The sequence below is a fragment of the Aythya fuligula genome, chromosome 1 (genome assembly GCF_009819795.1).
Source record: "Aythya fuligula isolate bAytFul2 chromosome 1, bAytFul2.pri, whole genome shotgun sequence".
Classification (NCBI taxonomy): Eukaryota; Metazoa; Chordata; class Aves; order Anseriformes; family Anatidae; genus Aythya; species Aythya fuligula.
Genome location: NC_045559.1, coordinates 109,896,560 through 109,913,908, shown reverse-complemented (window position 1 = coordinate 109,913,908; position 17,349 = coordinate 109,896,560). Strand labels below are relative to the sequence as shown.

At 35.9% G+C, this 17,349-nt stretch overlaps 1 protein-coding gene across 3 annotated transcripts in view; it reads left to right on the top strand.

Annotated features, from left to right (window-relative positions):
- The window catches only part of USP25 (ubiquitin specific peptidase 25), a 95,677-nt gene that overhangs the window by 43,750 nt on the left and 34,578 nt on the right, over positions 1–17,349 (top strand). For all 3 annotated transcript variants that reach the window (XM_032182757.1, XM_032182748.1, XM_032182739.1), the window contains exons 6-10: positions 7,794–7,880; positions 13,474–13,611; positions 14,510–14,586; positions 15,314–15,387; positions 16,869–17,017. In XM_032182757.1, the coding sequence (XP_032038648.1) occupies positions 7,794–7,880; positions 13,474–13,611; positions 14,510–14,586; positions 15,314–15,387; positions 16,869–17,017 (525 nt within the window). The remainder of the gene's footprint in view (positions 1–7,793; positions 7,881–13,473; positions 13,612–14,509; positions 14,587–15,313; positions 15,388–16,868; positions 17,018–17,349) is intronic.

The window sequence follows — 17,349 nt, the reverse complement described above, 5'->3', positions numbered from 1 at the left end:
AAAGGGGTTTATTAATAATACGTTTATTAAGCCTGTGAAGTGTTTCTTCTTTGTCATGCTGAGCATGAATTAATTGTCTGCAGGACTTAAGATGTAGAATGCGTATAACTCACAGGGCACGTGCACTACTGAGCCTCTTGGAATTGTCTGTAGGCTTACTTGTGCATGTTGTCTCCAAGGTCTTTTACTTTTAAACATCGTGCAAGAATCTTTCTGATGTTGAAGTAGGATTTTAGTTGTGTGCAAGCAATGTTTACCCCTTGAAAAAGGTGTCAAGGGAGGGAGTGCGAGTAGCTGGCCATTCAGTGAATGCCATCCAGTCAGCGCACTAAGACATGTTCTGATGGAAGGAAGAAAGAGTGTGTATGGGATCACATGAAAACTGCACTGTAAATGCTGTTCTATTTCTGCCTCCAAGTCCCATACCTAAAGTACTAGATGCAGTGTTTTTCTGGGACTCATGACTTCCTGAGTGTTTATCTGGATGGTAGTTCCCCATTCAAGCAAATGCATTATCCCAACAGGACAGATGGGGTTTGGCATCTCCATAGCCTTTTCTATGTGAGTCTGTAGGAGTCTGGTCAGTCACTGAAAGCCAAGACTTTTTTTTGTTTTCTCCCTGAAAGTGCATAGCTTTCAGAACAAAGAATTAACAAGCTAGTCTTATAATTCTCTGTGGTTGCTTTTAATTTCAGGGTCCCTAATACCATTTCTGGTATTCTACTCTTTTTGTGCTTAGAAGAAACCTTCTTTCTTTCCTTATTTCAATATATTTGGAGCTAGGATCTTACTTGATCTGAAGCTTTTAGTTCTAGAAAGCCAGCTTGATTGGTGAGAATCAAGCAAATGTTTTCTTCCCAGTTGTCGGCTCAGCTATTGTTCTTCCATCTTTGAAGCAGTTTTCTGCAAGAAGCTAATTTCTGAATTGTTTTGTTTTTCCTGTTTGTCAAGTTGAATGAAAGGGATTGTGATGGATGATGTGGCCAGTATGTTAATAGCAAAATGCCTTTTATTATGTAAAAGAGTTGCATATATGTACATTGTACATGATTCTCTTGCTTCCCTGGGCATGTAAATGGAAGGCTTGGTGTTGAAGAACTTCTGGTGTCAATCTCTGAGTTATTAAGTTAAAAGTCACTGACAGAATATTTTCTCTCCACTGTTTTTTCTGTGGAACAGTCTGAGCTGGGGGTGGGTGAGGAATGTGATATAAACTGTTCGGTAGGGCTTCATAGGCAGGGGAATAAGGATGTTGGAAATCTAGGTTCTCTTTCCCTCCTTCCATTACTTCCTCTGTTAACCTACTGAGTAAAGATCTACCTGTCGCTTCCAAGTTCAGACGTGCTGTGATCTTTTCTGTTGGGATATTCCTTTCCTTCTTTTCGTTCTTCTCTGTTGTCTCCAAGTTCCTCTGGTTCTTTGTGATTTTTCAAACTTACTTTATATTTAGTGGTGTATAATGTGAAATTTCTTTTGTGAAGGGTTGGAAATCTTTAATGGATGATGGCTTTAACTTTGACTAATAACATGATTGTTCATTTAATTAAAGGATACAGAATAAATGCGTTGAGCTGTGATCTTATGTGCAATTTCTAGGTTCAGAAGGGCATAAAGCCATGAAATTGCTTAGGTGTATTGTTTACTTGTGCATTTAATCAAGAACTTGAGAACTGTAACCATATAAGGAAATCTTGGCTGATATTTTATGTCTTAACATAATTTTTTCTTGCTTAAAGCAAGTAACAGAGGAGTGGTTGAATGGCGTTTTTTAATATGTGCCAAGACACGAATGTAAGATGAGTTCTTCTGGAAGTATCTCAGATCATGCTTATCTGTCTTCTGAATTACAGTAATGTTCTGAGTTTGTTGCTATAAATGAGTAAACGTTCTCTAAATACAGGCTGGTAATACCATGGTGAGCTGCTGTTTACTTAAAATGTCAACTTAACCCAAGTCTGCTGGAGTTCTTAAGTTAGTTTGACTTTCTAGATCAAACAGTATGAAAGCTGTTCTCCATCTTTTTCCATGTTACACCTAAGCCTTCTAGAAAAAACAAACCACAACAGCTCAAAACTGCATTTTATACTTGAGTTTTCAGCAGTTTGGAATGCTGAATTGTTGATTGTTTATGAGTAAGAATGTGCTTTGTGAGATGCTTTCCAAAGCTTTTAAGATCTGTGATTGAATCTCTCTGTGACTTTGAAAACACTAAATGTTTTCTGGACTCCACTGTACATGTGGAGTTGTTCTGCACAAATTCAACCACGAGGTAGTGTCATATCTGTCTGTAGGAGTTTTGCTTCCAAGAAGGATAGAGAAAAAACTCTCATACCTATAATTTCACAAGTATAGGAACAGGAACTTGCTAAAGTCCTAGCTTTTAAGGTCCTTTCTTATTTCGTTTGTTCTTTGTCACTCTGTGCAGGTTTCTAAAGAATGTGAGGATTTTTAGGAAAGCTTTTGATTGTGCCAAGTTCTCAGTGAATGAAAAAAGCAATATCAGAATGATGCTCTGGATAACTTCCTCGTTTTATCATGGTCTTTTTCTTTAAAAGGTGGAAGGCAATACACAGGGCCATTATTCAGGAGGAAAATATATTTAAAATTTTTAGTAATTTTTAACATTAATTATTTTCTACACTGTAATAAAATGTGTTTAATTTATATGCAAAAGCAAGTAAGTATAGCACTCAAATTCATTTTAGCTTAAGGATTATAGGAAGGATTCTTGTCTGTGTTTTACTGCTATGTGATGTATGTATTGGCTTAAATATAGGTCTGATGAGCACATTTAATACCTGTCATTAGTCTCTGTTCTGATAAACAGGATTTACCACTTACTGTGAATAAGACACACACAAGTGGAGCAGCAAGCAGCCCCAGAGTAAGTTACAGGGATGGAAAGCAGCATAGTGCGTAAGTTGGTGCAGTGGTAACAAACAAGCTGCTTCGTGAACTCCTGTAGTCAAAAGAGTAGGTTCAAGAACATGAACCAAAAGGTAAAGTACATCGTTGAATAGAAAAGGTGGGGAAGGCCTTAGAGACGAGTGAGAAGCAATTCTTCCGAGTTAGTGGTATAGAATCCAAAAGACTTGAAATTTGGAGAGAAGTGAAGTTATTTCCTGGTGAAATTGCATGTGTTCTTGCAATATTGAGCTCTGCTAAACACTAATATTCAATCCACAGTTTGTGAGAGTGTTAAGACACCAATAGTCATTAGTGTAGTAGGATTACTTTTTTTTTGGAACCCTTAGCACTTTATTAGCACTAGTTAAAAAACTTGAAGTTAGTAATGCTACTGACAAGAGTATATGCTCATATGTGCAGGTTAGCATATAGGGTTCTGCTTTTTCTTTGATTTATATTATTGGCACGAATGAAAAATTAACCCTAAAAACGGCCAATCTTCCCCACTAACAGTAGCTCTGTGTACACCAGAGTTGTTTATAAAGTGAAGTAAGAACATAAATTTGTCATGTTAGCAGAGGCAGACTCTTCTAAATAATATATTTAATGACATAGGCAGAATTCTATTTATGCTCTTTATTTTCAGAACAGTAATGTATTAATTCTTTAAGATTGCTCTATGCTTGCTATACAGACTAAAGGTAGATATGGTCTCTGCTTTGTGGCTTTAAACTCTGAATAAATATAAAATTGGAAATGCACAAAGGGCCCACGGTGGCTAAATGTCATCTCGGCAAATAGCTGTTTTGGGGTGTTAATGCATATATAAGCTTTTGACTTGCACAAGATCATGTTTTGGCTACATGCCAATACCTGAAGGGATTCATTTAAGAGCTTTGCAGAAACGCGTGTTTCTCTTCCCCCCTGCCTAATAATTGCTTTTTAAGCTGTACTAACAAGATACCTTTCAATTTTGGTTTCTAACCAAATTAAATCCTTGCTAAATTTTCTTTGCCAAAATTCAAGTTTATAATTTTCTCTTGTTAAATCTCATGCCTTGGCACTAATTGAGACAAATTTTCTTGCTAGTATTTGCTGCAGACACATTGCTATTGTTATGCACACGTACACTATTGGTGGCATTCTTACTCATTTTTAAATCAGTTCATTCTGGTGAAAGTAGCATGCCCCAGGAATGGAAATTGCACAGCTTTTTCTTGTGGTTGTGTTAAGACAAACCTCAATGCTGACCACGTTTCACAAAAGCCAATGTTCCAGCTGCCTGCCTATAGGTATGGCCTATTTTTGTTGGCTAAGCTTTAATAACCACGGTTTTTCTTGCTTATCACCTTAGGAAGTTTCATTTTTCTACAGCCATTACAACATTGGTCAAATGTATTCATTCTACTTAAACATCATTGTCATTTTATGTGAAATGAGAAATGTTTTTGGCATCTTATAGCCTGTTTTAGAATTAGTAGCCTGAATTGCTTTAATACAAGCTTCATAGAACAATTTGAAAGCCCTTCCTTACTTCTGAGTTTAATCTTTGCAAATTGAATAGAAAGATGGCTGTGTTTGTTGTATTACAAGATTGTGTTCTTCATGTAAACTTTAGAAAGGTAATCAATATTAAAAATTCACCAGCTATACTTGCTTCTTTGACCTGGACAGTGGAAACATACGAAATTGCTAGTCTATTTCTTTTTACATCTGTTGCTGAAACAGCTGTTTTTAGTGCCCTGTGCTTACAGATCTTCAAGAATCCATCAAAGAGTGCCTGTCCAAAGCTATATGCAACAGCTTGATAGGTTATCTTTCATCTGGATGTAAAAGTACTGTTTCCTACTCTCCAAGTATGGTTGATGTCAGTACCTTTACTATTTTGGGACTCCGTTGGCAGCTGGTAATGATCTGAGTTGCATGCTAAGCTTTTATGGATTTAATGTGATGACTAATTTACATTCTTACAGTGTTAATGCAGCATCACAGTACTTGAATATTAAGAATTATTACTTTATTCAGCCAAACTAATTCCAAGGCCCTTGTTTTGATAATCCTAGATACTAAGAGGGGAAAAGGGTTAGGCAGGATGTTTAAAGTGAAACTAAGGCTACTTATATTCTGAAACTGGTGTCTGTGTATGTAACTAAGGTAGACATTACTTGGAAAATTGAACGTTTTTGATATCTTACATTCTTGAAGCTACACCTCTAAATAGTTCTCTCTAGCATGACAGAAAATATCTATATTACCACCTGTTCTGGGGGAAAGCCTCAAAAAGTCTATTGTCATTCAGCATTGTTAGAACTCCCTAAACTGACAATGTATCTTTTTTTTTGTTTGCTTGTTTATTCTCATTTTCTGTTATGCTCTCGTTCTGTCCCTAACTGAAGCAGTAGCAGAAAGGCATTCTGAAAATCTGTTCATTTTCATGGTAATTAGAATTGATATCACTTACTACTACTGTGATTCCCTTTCCTAGCAGTGGTGTTAATCTGTCCACTTGGTAAGCAGGTGTTAAGCTAATAGGAAAATAAAACAGTAAAAATTAATCATTTGCTGTCAGCTTAATGAGCTGAGAGGACAAGCATTGTGCAGGAAGTGGAAGCAGAGGTAGACTACTGAGGAGGAGTTTGGAAACACTGCCCAGGCATGAAAGGATGGTGTTAGGAAAGTGAAAATTTACCTGGGATTAATGCTTGCAGAGGATGCCTATGGTAATAAGAAGAACTTTTGTTCCTATACTGGTAATAAAAAGCCAAAGAAGGACCTGGGTCTAGCTCTGAGCTGTGGGTGAGGATTGAGTCAGTGGTTACTGGAGGCAACTGGGCCCATATTAAATAGTCTATGGGACCCACTGAGCTCCATCCAGTGGAGTTGAGAGAAGAGGGTCAAGTCCTAGCAAGGCTGCTGTCTGTCATCTTTGAAAGTTTACTGAGAATCAGAGGTTTCTGATAAGCTGGGGATCTTTGAGATGGTCAGCCTTTGCTTGGTCAAGCAAATGTTCTGACTGCAGTTGTTAAAATTTAACATTTTAACAATGAGTTGGAATATCTGTACAGGTACTTAAAAGGATTCAAATGGATTTAGAAAAAAATAAGAGAAAATAATTTTAAAAGAAGAAAATCAGAAATAAGGTGGGAAATAAAGAGCTAATACTTACTGAAATGCCAGGCAAAATCATAAAGTTTATTACAATTTTCTGTACTAAATTTGGATGTGTTATGAAATTGGCCAGCTCAGCTGCTTGGCACTTTGATAGCACTTGGATTAGTCATGGAGAGAAGTCAGTCTTTGGACATTATATTTCAACAGCTGGTTTATTTTGTGTGTAAGGCATTGCTATGTTTCGCTTGATGAAGAGCCCATCAGTGGAATGTTGTTACATCATGAGACATAACTTCAATTAGTACGAACTTCTAGAATGACACTTGAATTAAATATTAACATTTTCTATGGTTTGAGTAAGTAAACAAAGGACTCGGTGTTTTAATCTTTCTTCTCTGCAAGGAAGGATAAAAGGGAAACCTGTATTCTGACCATCAAAATAGCTGGGGAAAAAAAAGCTTGCCTACTTGATTATATTGATTTAGCAATGTGAGAAAGGACTTTTTTCGGTGGTGTTTTTGTCTTCTTAAATCTAAAAGTGTTAGGAAATATAACTTTGATAGCCGCCTGATTTTGCTGGAGATGGTATATGAGAAGAGGTCAAACTCGGACAAGGGTCTTTCATGAGGAGAGCAAATTCTCACAAACTCATCTTTTTTTTCCATCCAATGTGTTTAAAATTCTTAGAATAAATCCACTGCCTCTTCACAATTTGAGTTTCACTTTCTTGGCATTATGGAGTTGAAATCCTGTTAAGTCCATTGTGGTCTGTGACTTAAGTCTTTACCTGTGTAGAACAAATTGTGGGATCAAAGTCTGCTGCCAGAGTAGGCAAACTCTGCCTTTCAAAAATAAATAGCTAATATATGGTTAGGGAAAAAAAAGTTACAGGCTGTAAAACCAAATGGGATGAATTAGAGGGTAAACCTCTCCTGTGCTTCTCTGAGTGTGTTTAAAATATGTTAAACCCTTTCTTCATCCAGATGCTGATCTGTGGTAATGAAGGGATAGAATTAAGCCTAACTTACCTTTAAGAAGCACTACATCTTCAACTTTAACCGAAGCAGTTCATGCCTATACAGAAAAGCAACAATGCGGTTACATCAGTGCTTTGGACTTCAGTCCTCAGCCACTGCTTTGGACTTCTATTTTTGCAATCAGTTGTCTTTTTCTTGTACTCTCTTGGCTCCAGGCTCTGTGTTACACTATGGTGTTCTTCACAGGTGTGCCCTTTTTCTTGTCCTGTTGTACATAAAATTAGAATAACAGCAGTTCCTTATTTGCTAAGTTGTGTAACCCTGGTTTCCTTACTCTAACATGCAGTATTCAAATCCTGGAGGAATGGAAAGAATGGAATAAGTACAGATTGCAAGTGGATTTAAGTTGCAATTACAAAGATATAGCCTCTCTGCATTGAGGCGGTAGACAATAGAGGGGCTACAAGGCAAATTTTACATAGTCAATGAAGCTTTTATTTTGATTTGAAAACTAACAGCTATACAGTTAATAAAATGCGCTGAAAAAAGTAATTTATTCTACCTATCATATAAACTTATTTTTTCATTTAAATATAAAGTTTTTTTTTAATTATGCTTTTTCAGTAAAGTAATTGTGTAATGTTGAAAATGTATTTAGCAAAGTTTAAGTAAAACAATATATAATGGTAAAGTTTCATTTTAGAAGCTATATATTTAACATTTAATTTATTGGCACACTTTGGAACAATTTTTTAGGGTTTTCAGATGTGCTGTAACACTTTATTTGTTTCTTTTCAGTCATTATTTAATCTACTGGAGTTTCGAAGACTAGTTTTGAATTTCAATCCTCCTGCAAATGCTCAAGACTTGCCTCGAAACCAAAAGGTAAAATTAGAAGCTGACTTCCCCTAGTGGTTAATAACGGCATTTCTCTATTGTAATTGATTTTTGCACTGCTCTCTAGTTCAAATTAGCACAGATGTTATAGGTGCCAATTAATATCGCTCTGAGCTTCTTATTATGGATCTTACATAAAACACTTTGGCTTTGTAGTAGAGTACCTCTCTTAACATCCTGCCCTGTAGACTGCTCAGCAAACAACCGCATAGACTAGATTCAGTGGAAGGGCTACTCTGAGCCTTGTGCAACAGTTGTGGCAGCACTGATGCTAGTGGGTGAGCATTTTTAATGTGGAAGTAGTTTGTATGAAGAAGCATGTTTTATTCTGCACCCCTTGCACTGTGCAGCTGTGGGCATACTTTTTGGTTAGTCTGCATGTGTTTGATCTGTATAGGTTTTTTGGCAGCTTTGTTAGCTTTGACCTGGCCCCCTCATTGCTTTTTGGGGATGTTTATTATTTGCAACTCATGATCTGAGATTAAGCTTTTGATTATTAGCTAGTCTCTTCTGGACATTTAGCAAAGTGATTGTAAACATAAATTTTCTCATGCTCATTCTGGTATTCATATGGGGTTGTGGAACAGAGGAGTTGGCTCAGGTTTCTTGTAACCTCAGGTTAATGTGGAAGAATGGGCATGGACTGACAGACAAAACAGGCCAAGTTTTCTTCCTTCAGTAGATGCTCTCTGAGGAAAAATGCATAGGAGTACACTGAATTCTGTGCTATAAAATAGTTAAAGAAATGGAAAGAGGAAGTAGCTGCATGAAATGTGAAAACACTTAATGTCCTGGTTTTTCAGGTAAACAGAGCAATGAATTCTTGCATATCCAGAAATTAGACTGTTGTCCTTTACTCCTTCCTTTCAGATTTTACACATGGAGTGTGTTGTCAGCCTGTTTTTATTTGTTTGGCACTTCAGGCTTGACTGGAATGTTCACTAGCAAAAATTAAGCTGCAATTCAAACAAACAAACAAACAAAAAACAAAGAAATTAGTGTCCATTTTCAAAACCTCTAGGTATGCACCGTTAAAGGGAAGTTGCATGTTCAATCATAATTGTATAATCCCTTTTTCCACCTGCACCCTCATTCCCCCCACTGAAGAACAAGGTGTCACTTGTTTACTTAAGGAAAAAAATGTTTGCAATAGATTGTGAGATGGTGTGCAGATACAGCATTGGTAGTGTTGGGAACATATCACAAGAGTGTGGCAAGATGGTGTATTTTAGTAAGGGCAGAATAAAGTCATGTTATGTTCTACCAAAGAGTTTTCCTGAAATATTTTTTTAATTATTTTTTTTTAGATTGACTTTCTGGCCTGTGTTTCATTATTGGTTGTTTTAATAATATACTCCAGTACTCAAATTTCTTTACCGTCATTTTTGAGGGCTTAAAAAGGCAGTTGGCATCAAAGAGGAGATACGAAATAGATAATGCCATGTTGTTGTCTTTGAAAAATGGCTTACCAGAGCATTGATGTTAGAAGCCATATGCGACTTTAGCAATTCCAAAGTGCTATTGCTTAGAAATTCTGACCATGACAAACAATACTAAGGCTGTGTAAATTTGTGAGACACTGAGCAAATGATAGGGAGTTGTGTAGGAACCTACTGCAAGCCTGCTAGTAAGATTAGCAGTAGTTTGTATCCTCTCCTACGTCTAAATACCAGAATGGAATTGTAAATTATTTATGCACTCATATCTCTTATCTGCAGCTCAAAGGGGATTGCATTTATGTTGAAATATGTTGTGGGTAGACGTTCAGAAAAGAGAACTCTTCATTAGTTGAAACATAGACAGTAGAAATAAATAGGCATGTCCCCAAATATGGTGCTTATATTTCATTATATGGTGAAGACAAGTAGAATCAAATTCATTTAAAGTTGTAATATAAACCTCCACTTGACAAGAAAAAAAAGTCCTGGAGAAAAAATGCCCTGGAAAATGTACTTCTGTCTTCTTACTTGTTTTAAAAAATATTGTGACTCAGTGTTGTTTTTTTTTTTTTATCTCTTTTTTTTTTTTTTTTTTTTTGGTGCTGATAGTGGTTTGTGTGTGTGGTTTGTTTTTTTTTTTGGTTTTGCTTTTTTTTTCCCCCACTTAATCTTAAATGCTGGGTGTGACTTACATAACCTGCTAATAAAGAAAAAAATTAATAATCTCAGATTTTCAGGACCTTGGTTTACATCTTGTCATCTTGTTTTGTTTCTGTTTGATGGAAAGTAGGGTTTAATTCTAAGATTGTGACAGTGTCTTGATATAGAATTAAAGCATTTGGTTGCACTTCAGGCAATATTCCATAGTAAGATGTTTCCATCCTTTCCTATCAATATATTGAATCTAAATGCCGGTAATAATTTGACATGTAAAATTTTTCATCCAGAAGTCATTTGTATAAATTTTTTACTTAAGCAAACAAAAAAAACCCACTGCCACCAGCACAAAAAAAAATGCACGCATGTTTGCCTCAATTAACTGGACTTTGTTTTTCTTGTTTTTCAAACATTGGCATACATTTAAAATCTCAGATCAGTTTTTTCTTCTCATGTGAAATTCCTTTTCCTCGGTTGGTGTGTTACTCAGCTTCTTCCTGCGGAACAAAATATGGTTGGCTGTAGTCACTGCAGCCCCTGTGCCCTCCCAGCTCTCTTAGCTCCTGCTGCCATGCAGCTCCAGCTGTATGCAGTGAGGCCACCTGAATATTTGGTGTGGACTGGATCTTCAAGAAGCTTTTTATTATCACAAGAAAGGGGTTACTGTATTACAGGTCAGCATGTCCTTCCCAGTGTTTCAACATTATTGTTATGCCAGTGTCCTGGCATACTGACTGAGAATAATGAATGCTTGCTATGCATTAAACATCTAGATTGCTTTAGAAGCATTTCTTAATCATAGATTGTCCCAACATCAGAGCATTAAGAAGTTGCTTATGCAGGCAAGATGGGTGATAAAATAGAGAACATTTTAGATGATAAACTTTCTGTACAGCTTTTGTTTTAAAATTGATTTTAACTTTTTTCTCATTTCATGTAGAGTGTACTTGAATATTGAGAACCTTGTGCTGTGCTGTGGTTACTTCAGCAGTTCTTTTTGTAATAAAATGTGAGTCCTTTGTAGAACTGTCCATGGCTTGGGGACTGGCTCACATCCACTTGAAGATTTTAGGCTTTGTTTAGTCAGAATCGCTGTTTGTTGAGCTAATGCCTACATGTTAAAGGATGATGGCAAATGCATTAAAGAGAGCTTCCAAAAAAAACCCAACACATTTTATTCATTTTAGAGAACCTTTTTCGGCTTTAGAGGAACATTTGTTCTGAGTAATCATTTTGAAATCAGTAGCCAGTTGATAACCCAAAACTACAATTATTTCTGAAACTCAGCAAAGTAAGTAGTGTAAGACTGGGTGGGTAATGCAAGAATGCTTATTGCTTCTGCAATTCAAATTTAATAAAAGAAAGATGATATCTAGATTATTCTTTGGTCAATCATCTACACGTGTATTATGCCTGTGAACAGGTGATTGCTAGTTCTGAAGCATCTTGATAAAATGTATCTAAAACCCTGTTCATCTTTAGTAGATCACTTTATGAAAATAGTAAGAACAAATCACTTCAGAACTTGTTTCTCTGTTTTCTTGTTAGAAATTGATTTAAAGATATAAATGGAAAACTGATTTTATTCTTTAATTATGAAGACTGATTGTTGAATTAGGGTGTCATTTGACAAAGTCTTCAGCCTTTTCTGTGAACATTGGTTATAATTGGTCAATGTTTTGCAAGGTGGACTAGAAGAGCAAGTGAAACATTTTGGGGATTTACATGACCAGAAGTAGTTTTTAAGTAATAAGCAGAACACATTCCAGTTCCACACAATGCATGGTTTTTAAAGATGAAATAAAAGACTGTATGTACTAGAAGCTTTATGTGCACTGGATTCACAGGTGAATAACTAAACAGGTCTGCTCTTTGATGAGCACATTTGTCACCAAGTTATTCCAGTTTGGCCCGTATCTGACATCTGTGCTGTGTTTGAATGATACTTTGTTCTACATGCAAGTGGATATTACATGGGTTTTAATTTCACAAGTGTGTGTCAACTATTTGCTCGGGAGTAAGAATGATATCCAGTCTCCACAGCAGTAAAATTGTGGATTAATCTATGGTGTGATTGATTGTGTTTCAATTTACTTGTTTTTCATTATACAGGCGAAGGTAGTTCTTTTGTTTCTTTCCTGGAAACCATATAATTTTTTATTTATTTTTTTTAAGTTTTCAAGAGAGCAGGCTATTTCTGTTAAGAGAAATAACAATCTATTTACACGTTATAAATTCAGAGTCTTCAGGTAACAAAAAAACTTCAAACAAAGGCAGTGCATAGGCTCACAAGTAATTCTGCTAGATTTAGAGAGGGATGCTAAGTCAACAAAAGTGATGCATATGGTTGCAGTGTTTTACTTGAGGCTTTGTAAAATCTGCCTGCACTAACTGATAGGGCTGTATGTGGTGTTCTTTGAGGAACCTGCATGCTTTCAACTTTTTTACACTAAATGAAGCTTGCATGCTATTTCTTATCTCATCTAATTATTCTTGTGTTGTATTTTTAATAATTCACTCAACTTCAATTTTTTTTCTTCTGCTCAGTGTATCAGATGCACACATAATTGTAAATAGCTTTCCTCCATTGTTTATCCAATTAACTTCACTTTTGCTATATTGGAGTTGTGTGGTAAGTGTAGGGATAAGTCATACCTGATAATGAGATGCAGTGATTATATGGAAAAATATTTTTCTTATAAAACTAAAATTCCATGGATTATCCTGTAGGGAAAAGGTATCTCTTTTCTTTTTTCCTTTTCATTCTCCAGTATGGTTGTAAGCTATGTATATCAGCTGAAATTTGTTTAGTGGCTCCCAAATAAGATTCATGGTAAGACATACAAAACTGGGGTCACACGCCTAATAGAAATGAGCATGGAGAAGTTGGCTTGTGGCGCTGGGTGTGTAATATTTAGTAGTAAGTCTTGGGATTAACTGTTTTGTCTTAAGCTCAGCTCAGCTTTTCCACATGTCCATTCAGCCTTATTTTGAGCCAAACAGCCTTGTCTAGTTGTGGTTTCATGGAGGTTTCAGTTCTTGAAGTGTAGTTTTCTTTCCAGAGAAGGTTATTGTGTAAATAGGGCGTTATCTGTAATCAGTGGGAGGTTCCCTCTGAACATCAGGAAGCACTTCATTGTGCAGCTGACCAGACACTGGTGCAGGCTGCCCAGAGAGGTTGTGGAGTCACCCTTCCTGAAGAGCTTCTTTGAAGCTCCCTGGCATGGTCCTGGGCAACCGGCTCTGGGTGTCCCTGCTTAAGCCTGGACAGGATGGCCACCATCTTTTCCAACCTCAACTAGCCTGTGGTTCTGTGATAAAACTAAAAAGTAAAGGCCAGGTAACACAATCTTGGTAGTAATGCGTGTAAGTTTAAGTATTAGTATGACAACTGGTGGAATATTTGTTTAGCTCATTCAGTAACACTTTTTAAAACTATGTTTTTGTTGCTGCTTTGTTAAATATTTTTAATTCTTCAAATACAGGAACATAGGAATCTGCCTTTCATGCGTGAACTGAGGTACCTGTTTGCACTTCTAGTTGGTTCAAAGAGAAAATATGTCGACCCATCTAGAGCAGTTGAGATTCTTAAAGATGCTTTTAAATCAAATGATTCCCAACAGGTAATTTTTGTGCAATTTTATTCAAGATTATGCATGCTCTCATATGGTCATCTAGCAATAGGGAATACTTAAAATGGACAATCAAAAAGCCAAAATGTCCACAGGTGCTAAAAAGAGAATTCTAATTATTAGTCTTTTTGAACATTTTTTTCTAATATTGTGACCTCCAGTAACCTTTATTTAAATAAAAATAAAAAACAAATTTAATAAATAATCTCTGGCATCATGACTACCAGATGCAGTACACTTTCTTACTTTCTTATTATATTAGAAACCTCAAAGTAAAGTACCTAACACCCTTTTTGAAACCTTCTCAGTAGTCCCACTTTTTTGCTTTTAGGGCTTAGTTTAAAGTCTAAGTTTGTGTTTTTTGAAAGAGTTTAATTTTTCTGATCTTACACATCCAAGGCTGTGTAAGCCAAGTATACTATTTGTCTAGATATTGGTTTTGTGGGCCATAATATCCATATTCAAGTATCTTGCCTAAATCACTGCATCTGTATTTTGCTTTTCTGAGAAACTCTTTGTTTCTTCATAAGATTTATTTTTCGCTCATGAGGTTATATGGTTAAGGTATTTAGCTGCAGCAACATGCTGAATTTAGTGCTTGGTGAAAGTAATATTAGTCACCACTTGTTAGATACCAAAGGGTTTGAACAATGGGATTCATGAGATGCCTTTGAACTGCCATGGTATGAAAGCTGAGCCCAAGTAATGAGAATCACAGGACTGTGAAAGCTACCCGTAAAAAAACAAAACCATGGCATAGTCTTAGGCATAGTGTGACTCTGGAGTTCTTGTAAGAGGATGTGCTTCTATGCTGATCATGTAAAATGGTACTTCATTGTATTCTGTAGTATATGTGAATGTTTACTGACCGTTTAATATTTTCCAACAGCAAGATGTTAGTGAATTTACACACAAATTATTAGATTGGTTAGAAGATGCCTTCCAAATTAAAGCTGAAGAAGAGAGGTAAGATTGTTCTACTACTCTCTAAATTGAACATTTCAATAAGGAAAAGGCAACCCAACCAAATGAAAATCCGTCTCTAACTGTATGGCTGAAAAAGATCCAACTCTATAGCTTATATCAGTTAAAATGTAATTTTCCATACATGCTGATACTTTAAATTTACCATTAATTTCCTTTTTCACCTACTTCTTTTATGTTAGAAATCTTAATGAATGAATTCCAAAATTTCTGAACAGTAGAGATATATATTGTCAGTAATGTTAGCTTGTTTCTCACTTGAGTGTAGTTTTACTTTTCAGTACTATAGTGTAAATTCTTCAAAACCTTGCTCCTGTTTCCCTTTTCAGAAGATAATGTTCATAGTTTGTGTACGTGAACATCTGTAAACTGTCTTTTGAATATGCAATTGTTTCTAGAGTGTTGGAAGAAACTTTTTTTTTTTTTTTTTTTTTACAAGGGCTATGTGCTATTTAACCACTCACAAAATGAATTTGATTTACATATATTTTCTTGAAATGAAGCACTTCTGAAACTTAATTTTCAGATTGTACTTATTATTGCAAATATGTGAATTGTTATTGCCTTTAGTGGAAAGAACAAAACATAATGAACTGTAACTAAGTAAAATAGGCGGCATTTCCATAATGAATTCAAAATATTCTACTCTTATTTTTGTAAAAAGATTTGCGGCTTTGTGGGATCTTGCGCTAACACACTCTGTTTTCAGGGATGGAGAGAAACCAAAGAACCCAATGGTGGAGTTGTTTTATGGACGATTTCTAGCAGTTGGTGTACTTGAAGGTATGCACCTGAATTTGCTCGGACTTCTCTGCTGGTGCCTGTTGAGTGCTTATCTAAGTACCTAGGTAAATGATGCATTTATATGATTTTAGCTGTCTGCAGAAATACACTTGGAGAATACACCTGCAGTGTGTGTCAAAAGGTTATCCTGAACGTGAATGTAGTGAACTTCAGCAGTCCAGGAAGACTGTTTTGATACCTTTCAGGAGTTGAGTGTATGTCCTGAAGCACAGAAGTTAAGGGGAGATGCTGAGCAAAAATGGTTGCAAGAACTGATTATCATGGCATTTTTGCCCTGCTAAAGGTGTACAGAAGTCAAACGACTGCATTTCCTACAGCTAGTCTCTGACACTCTGCTTCACTTAATAAAATTTTGAATTTCAATTACTGCATTTTCTTCTGTACAGTTTCTGGTACAGATAACTCACCTTCTTAAAAGTATTGTTCCTTGAAAACAAGGAAACATCAGAAGCCTGGTCAAGGTCAATGTCACAGAGTGTGCTGAGGAGTCAGAGAGTGTAGAATGAGCTTCTCTTTGTTATCTACATTTAATTTGCAGATTTGCATTATTGTCAATTTCCAGGAGGCCGTCAGCTGTGAAAGCATTTTAATGTTGCTTATTCAGTCCCCATCCCAAGAGCAAATGTTTCTTGAGATGTGTTTGAATGAAGCAGCTATAATGTTTAAAGTGTTTTCCAGGTTGTTTCTTGGCCTGGAATACTGTAGCTAATGCTGCTTTGCTGTCAGACTTCAAAAATGTTCTCCAGATTACTTGCTACTAGCTAGTATTCTCACTCTTCTGCATTTGAGTACTTTAGTCCCTCACATTCTCATCTCAACAGAGGAGATATAAAAAACAAACCAAGGAAAAGAAACTGGCTGATGCAAGAAGACTAAATTTATTTCATCCTAAAGTCAGTAACAATTTTAAATTGAAATCACTCGCCACCCATATTTCTTCTCATGTTTAAACATACATCTTTATGCACTATTACCAAATTACGATCTTGTTTTCAGGACAGAAATCATGAATGTGCTCTTGTGGCTTATTTTTGCAAAATGTATAAAGGGCAGCTTCATACCAGCAGTTCCACAGAGTGATGATACGGTACAGGGTTGTACTACTCAGCTGCTATTTGCAAGTGGAGGACTTTGACTTCACATCACAGTTTTACACACATAAAACATTGTGAGTTTTTTTTTTTTGTTTTTTTGTTTTTTTTGATATAACAGATAAGTGCAGAAACAAGGCAAAAATTGTTTAAGAAGAAAAACAGTCATTTTCAGTGTTATGTTGAAGCGACTTTTGAAGTATCTTAAAGATATATAAGTGAGTTGCTCAATAAGAAAATGTGAGCATTGTTCAGTAGACTAGGCCAGGTGACCTAGAATTGTTTGTTTGGTGGTTATTGTTCTTTTGTTTTGTTTTACAGTTTTAGGAATGATCACTTAATCTTTAATGTTTAATTTCTTATGTGAAGGTAAAAAATTTGAAAACACAGAAATGTTTGGCCAGTATCCACTCCAGGTTAATGGCTTTAAAGATCTGCATGAGTGCCTAGAAGCTGCAATGATTGAAGGGGAAATTGAATCTCTCCATTCAGAAAACTCTGCCAAGTCTGGTCAAGAGGTGAGTTGAATGCTTCTGTGGGCTTCTCTCAAAATGTTACTGTCATGCTGTTTATTTTTCATTTTTTGTTGTTGTTGTTTTTGTCTTTTTTTTTTTTTTTTTTTGTGTGTGTGTGTGTCTTGTGACCCACTGTTTATTGCCCTGCATGTTCTGATGTCTGGCATTATAGGTTCATTAATTTTGGGGCTTGTATCTCTTCTAGATTATTGAGAGAATCATCTTTTGGTATTACATCACTGGTTTCAACCTGTTGCTGGTATTTGATCTCCAGAGAGGTCATATTTCTCCTTTTCTTTTCTTTTCTTTTCTTTTCTTTTCTTTTCTTTTCTTTT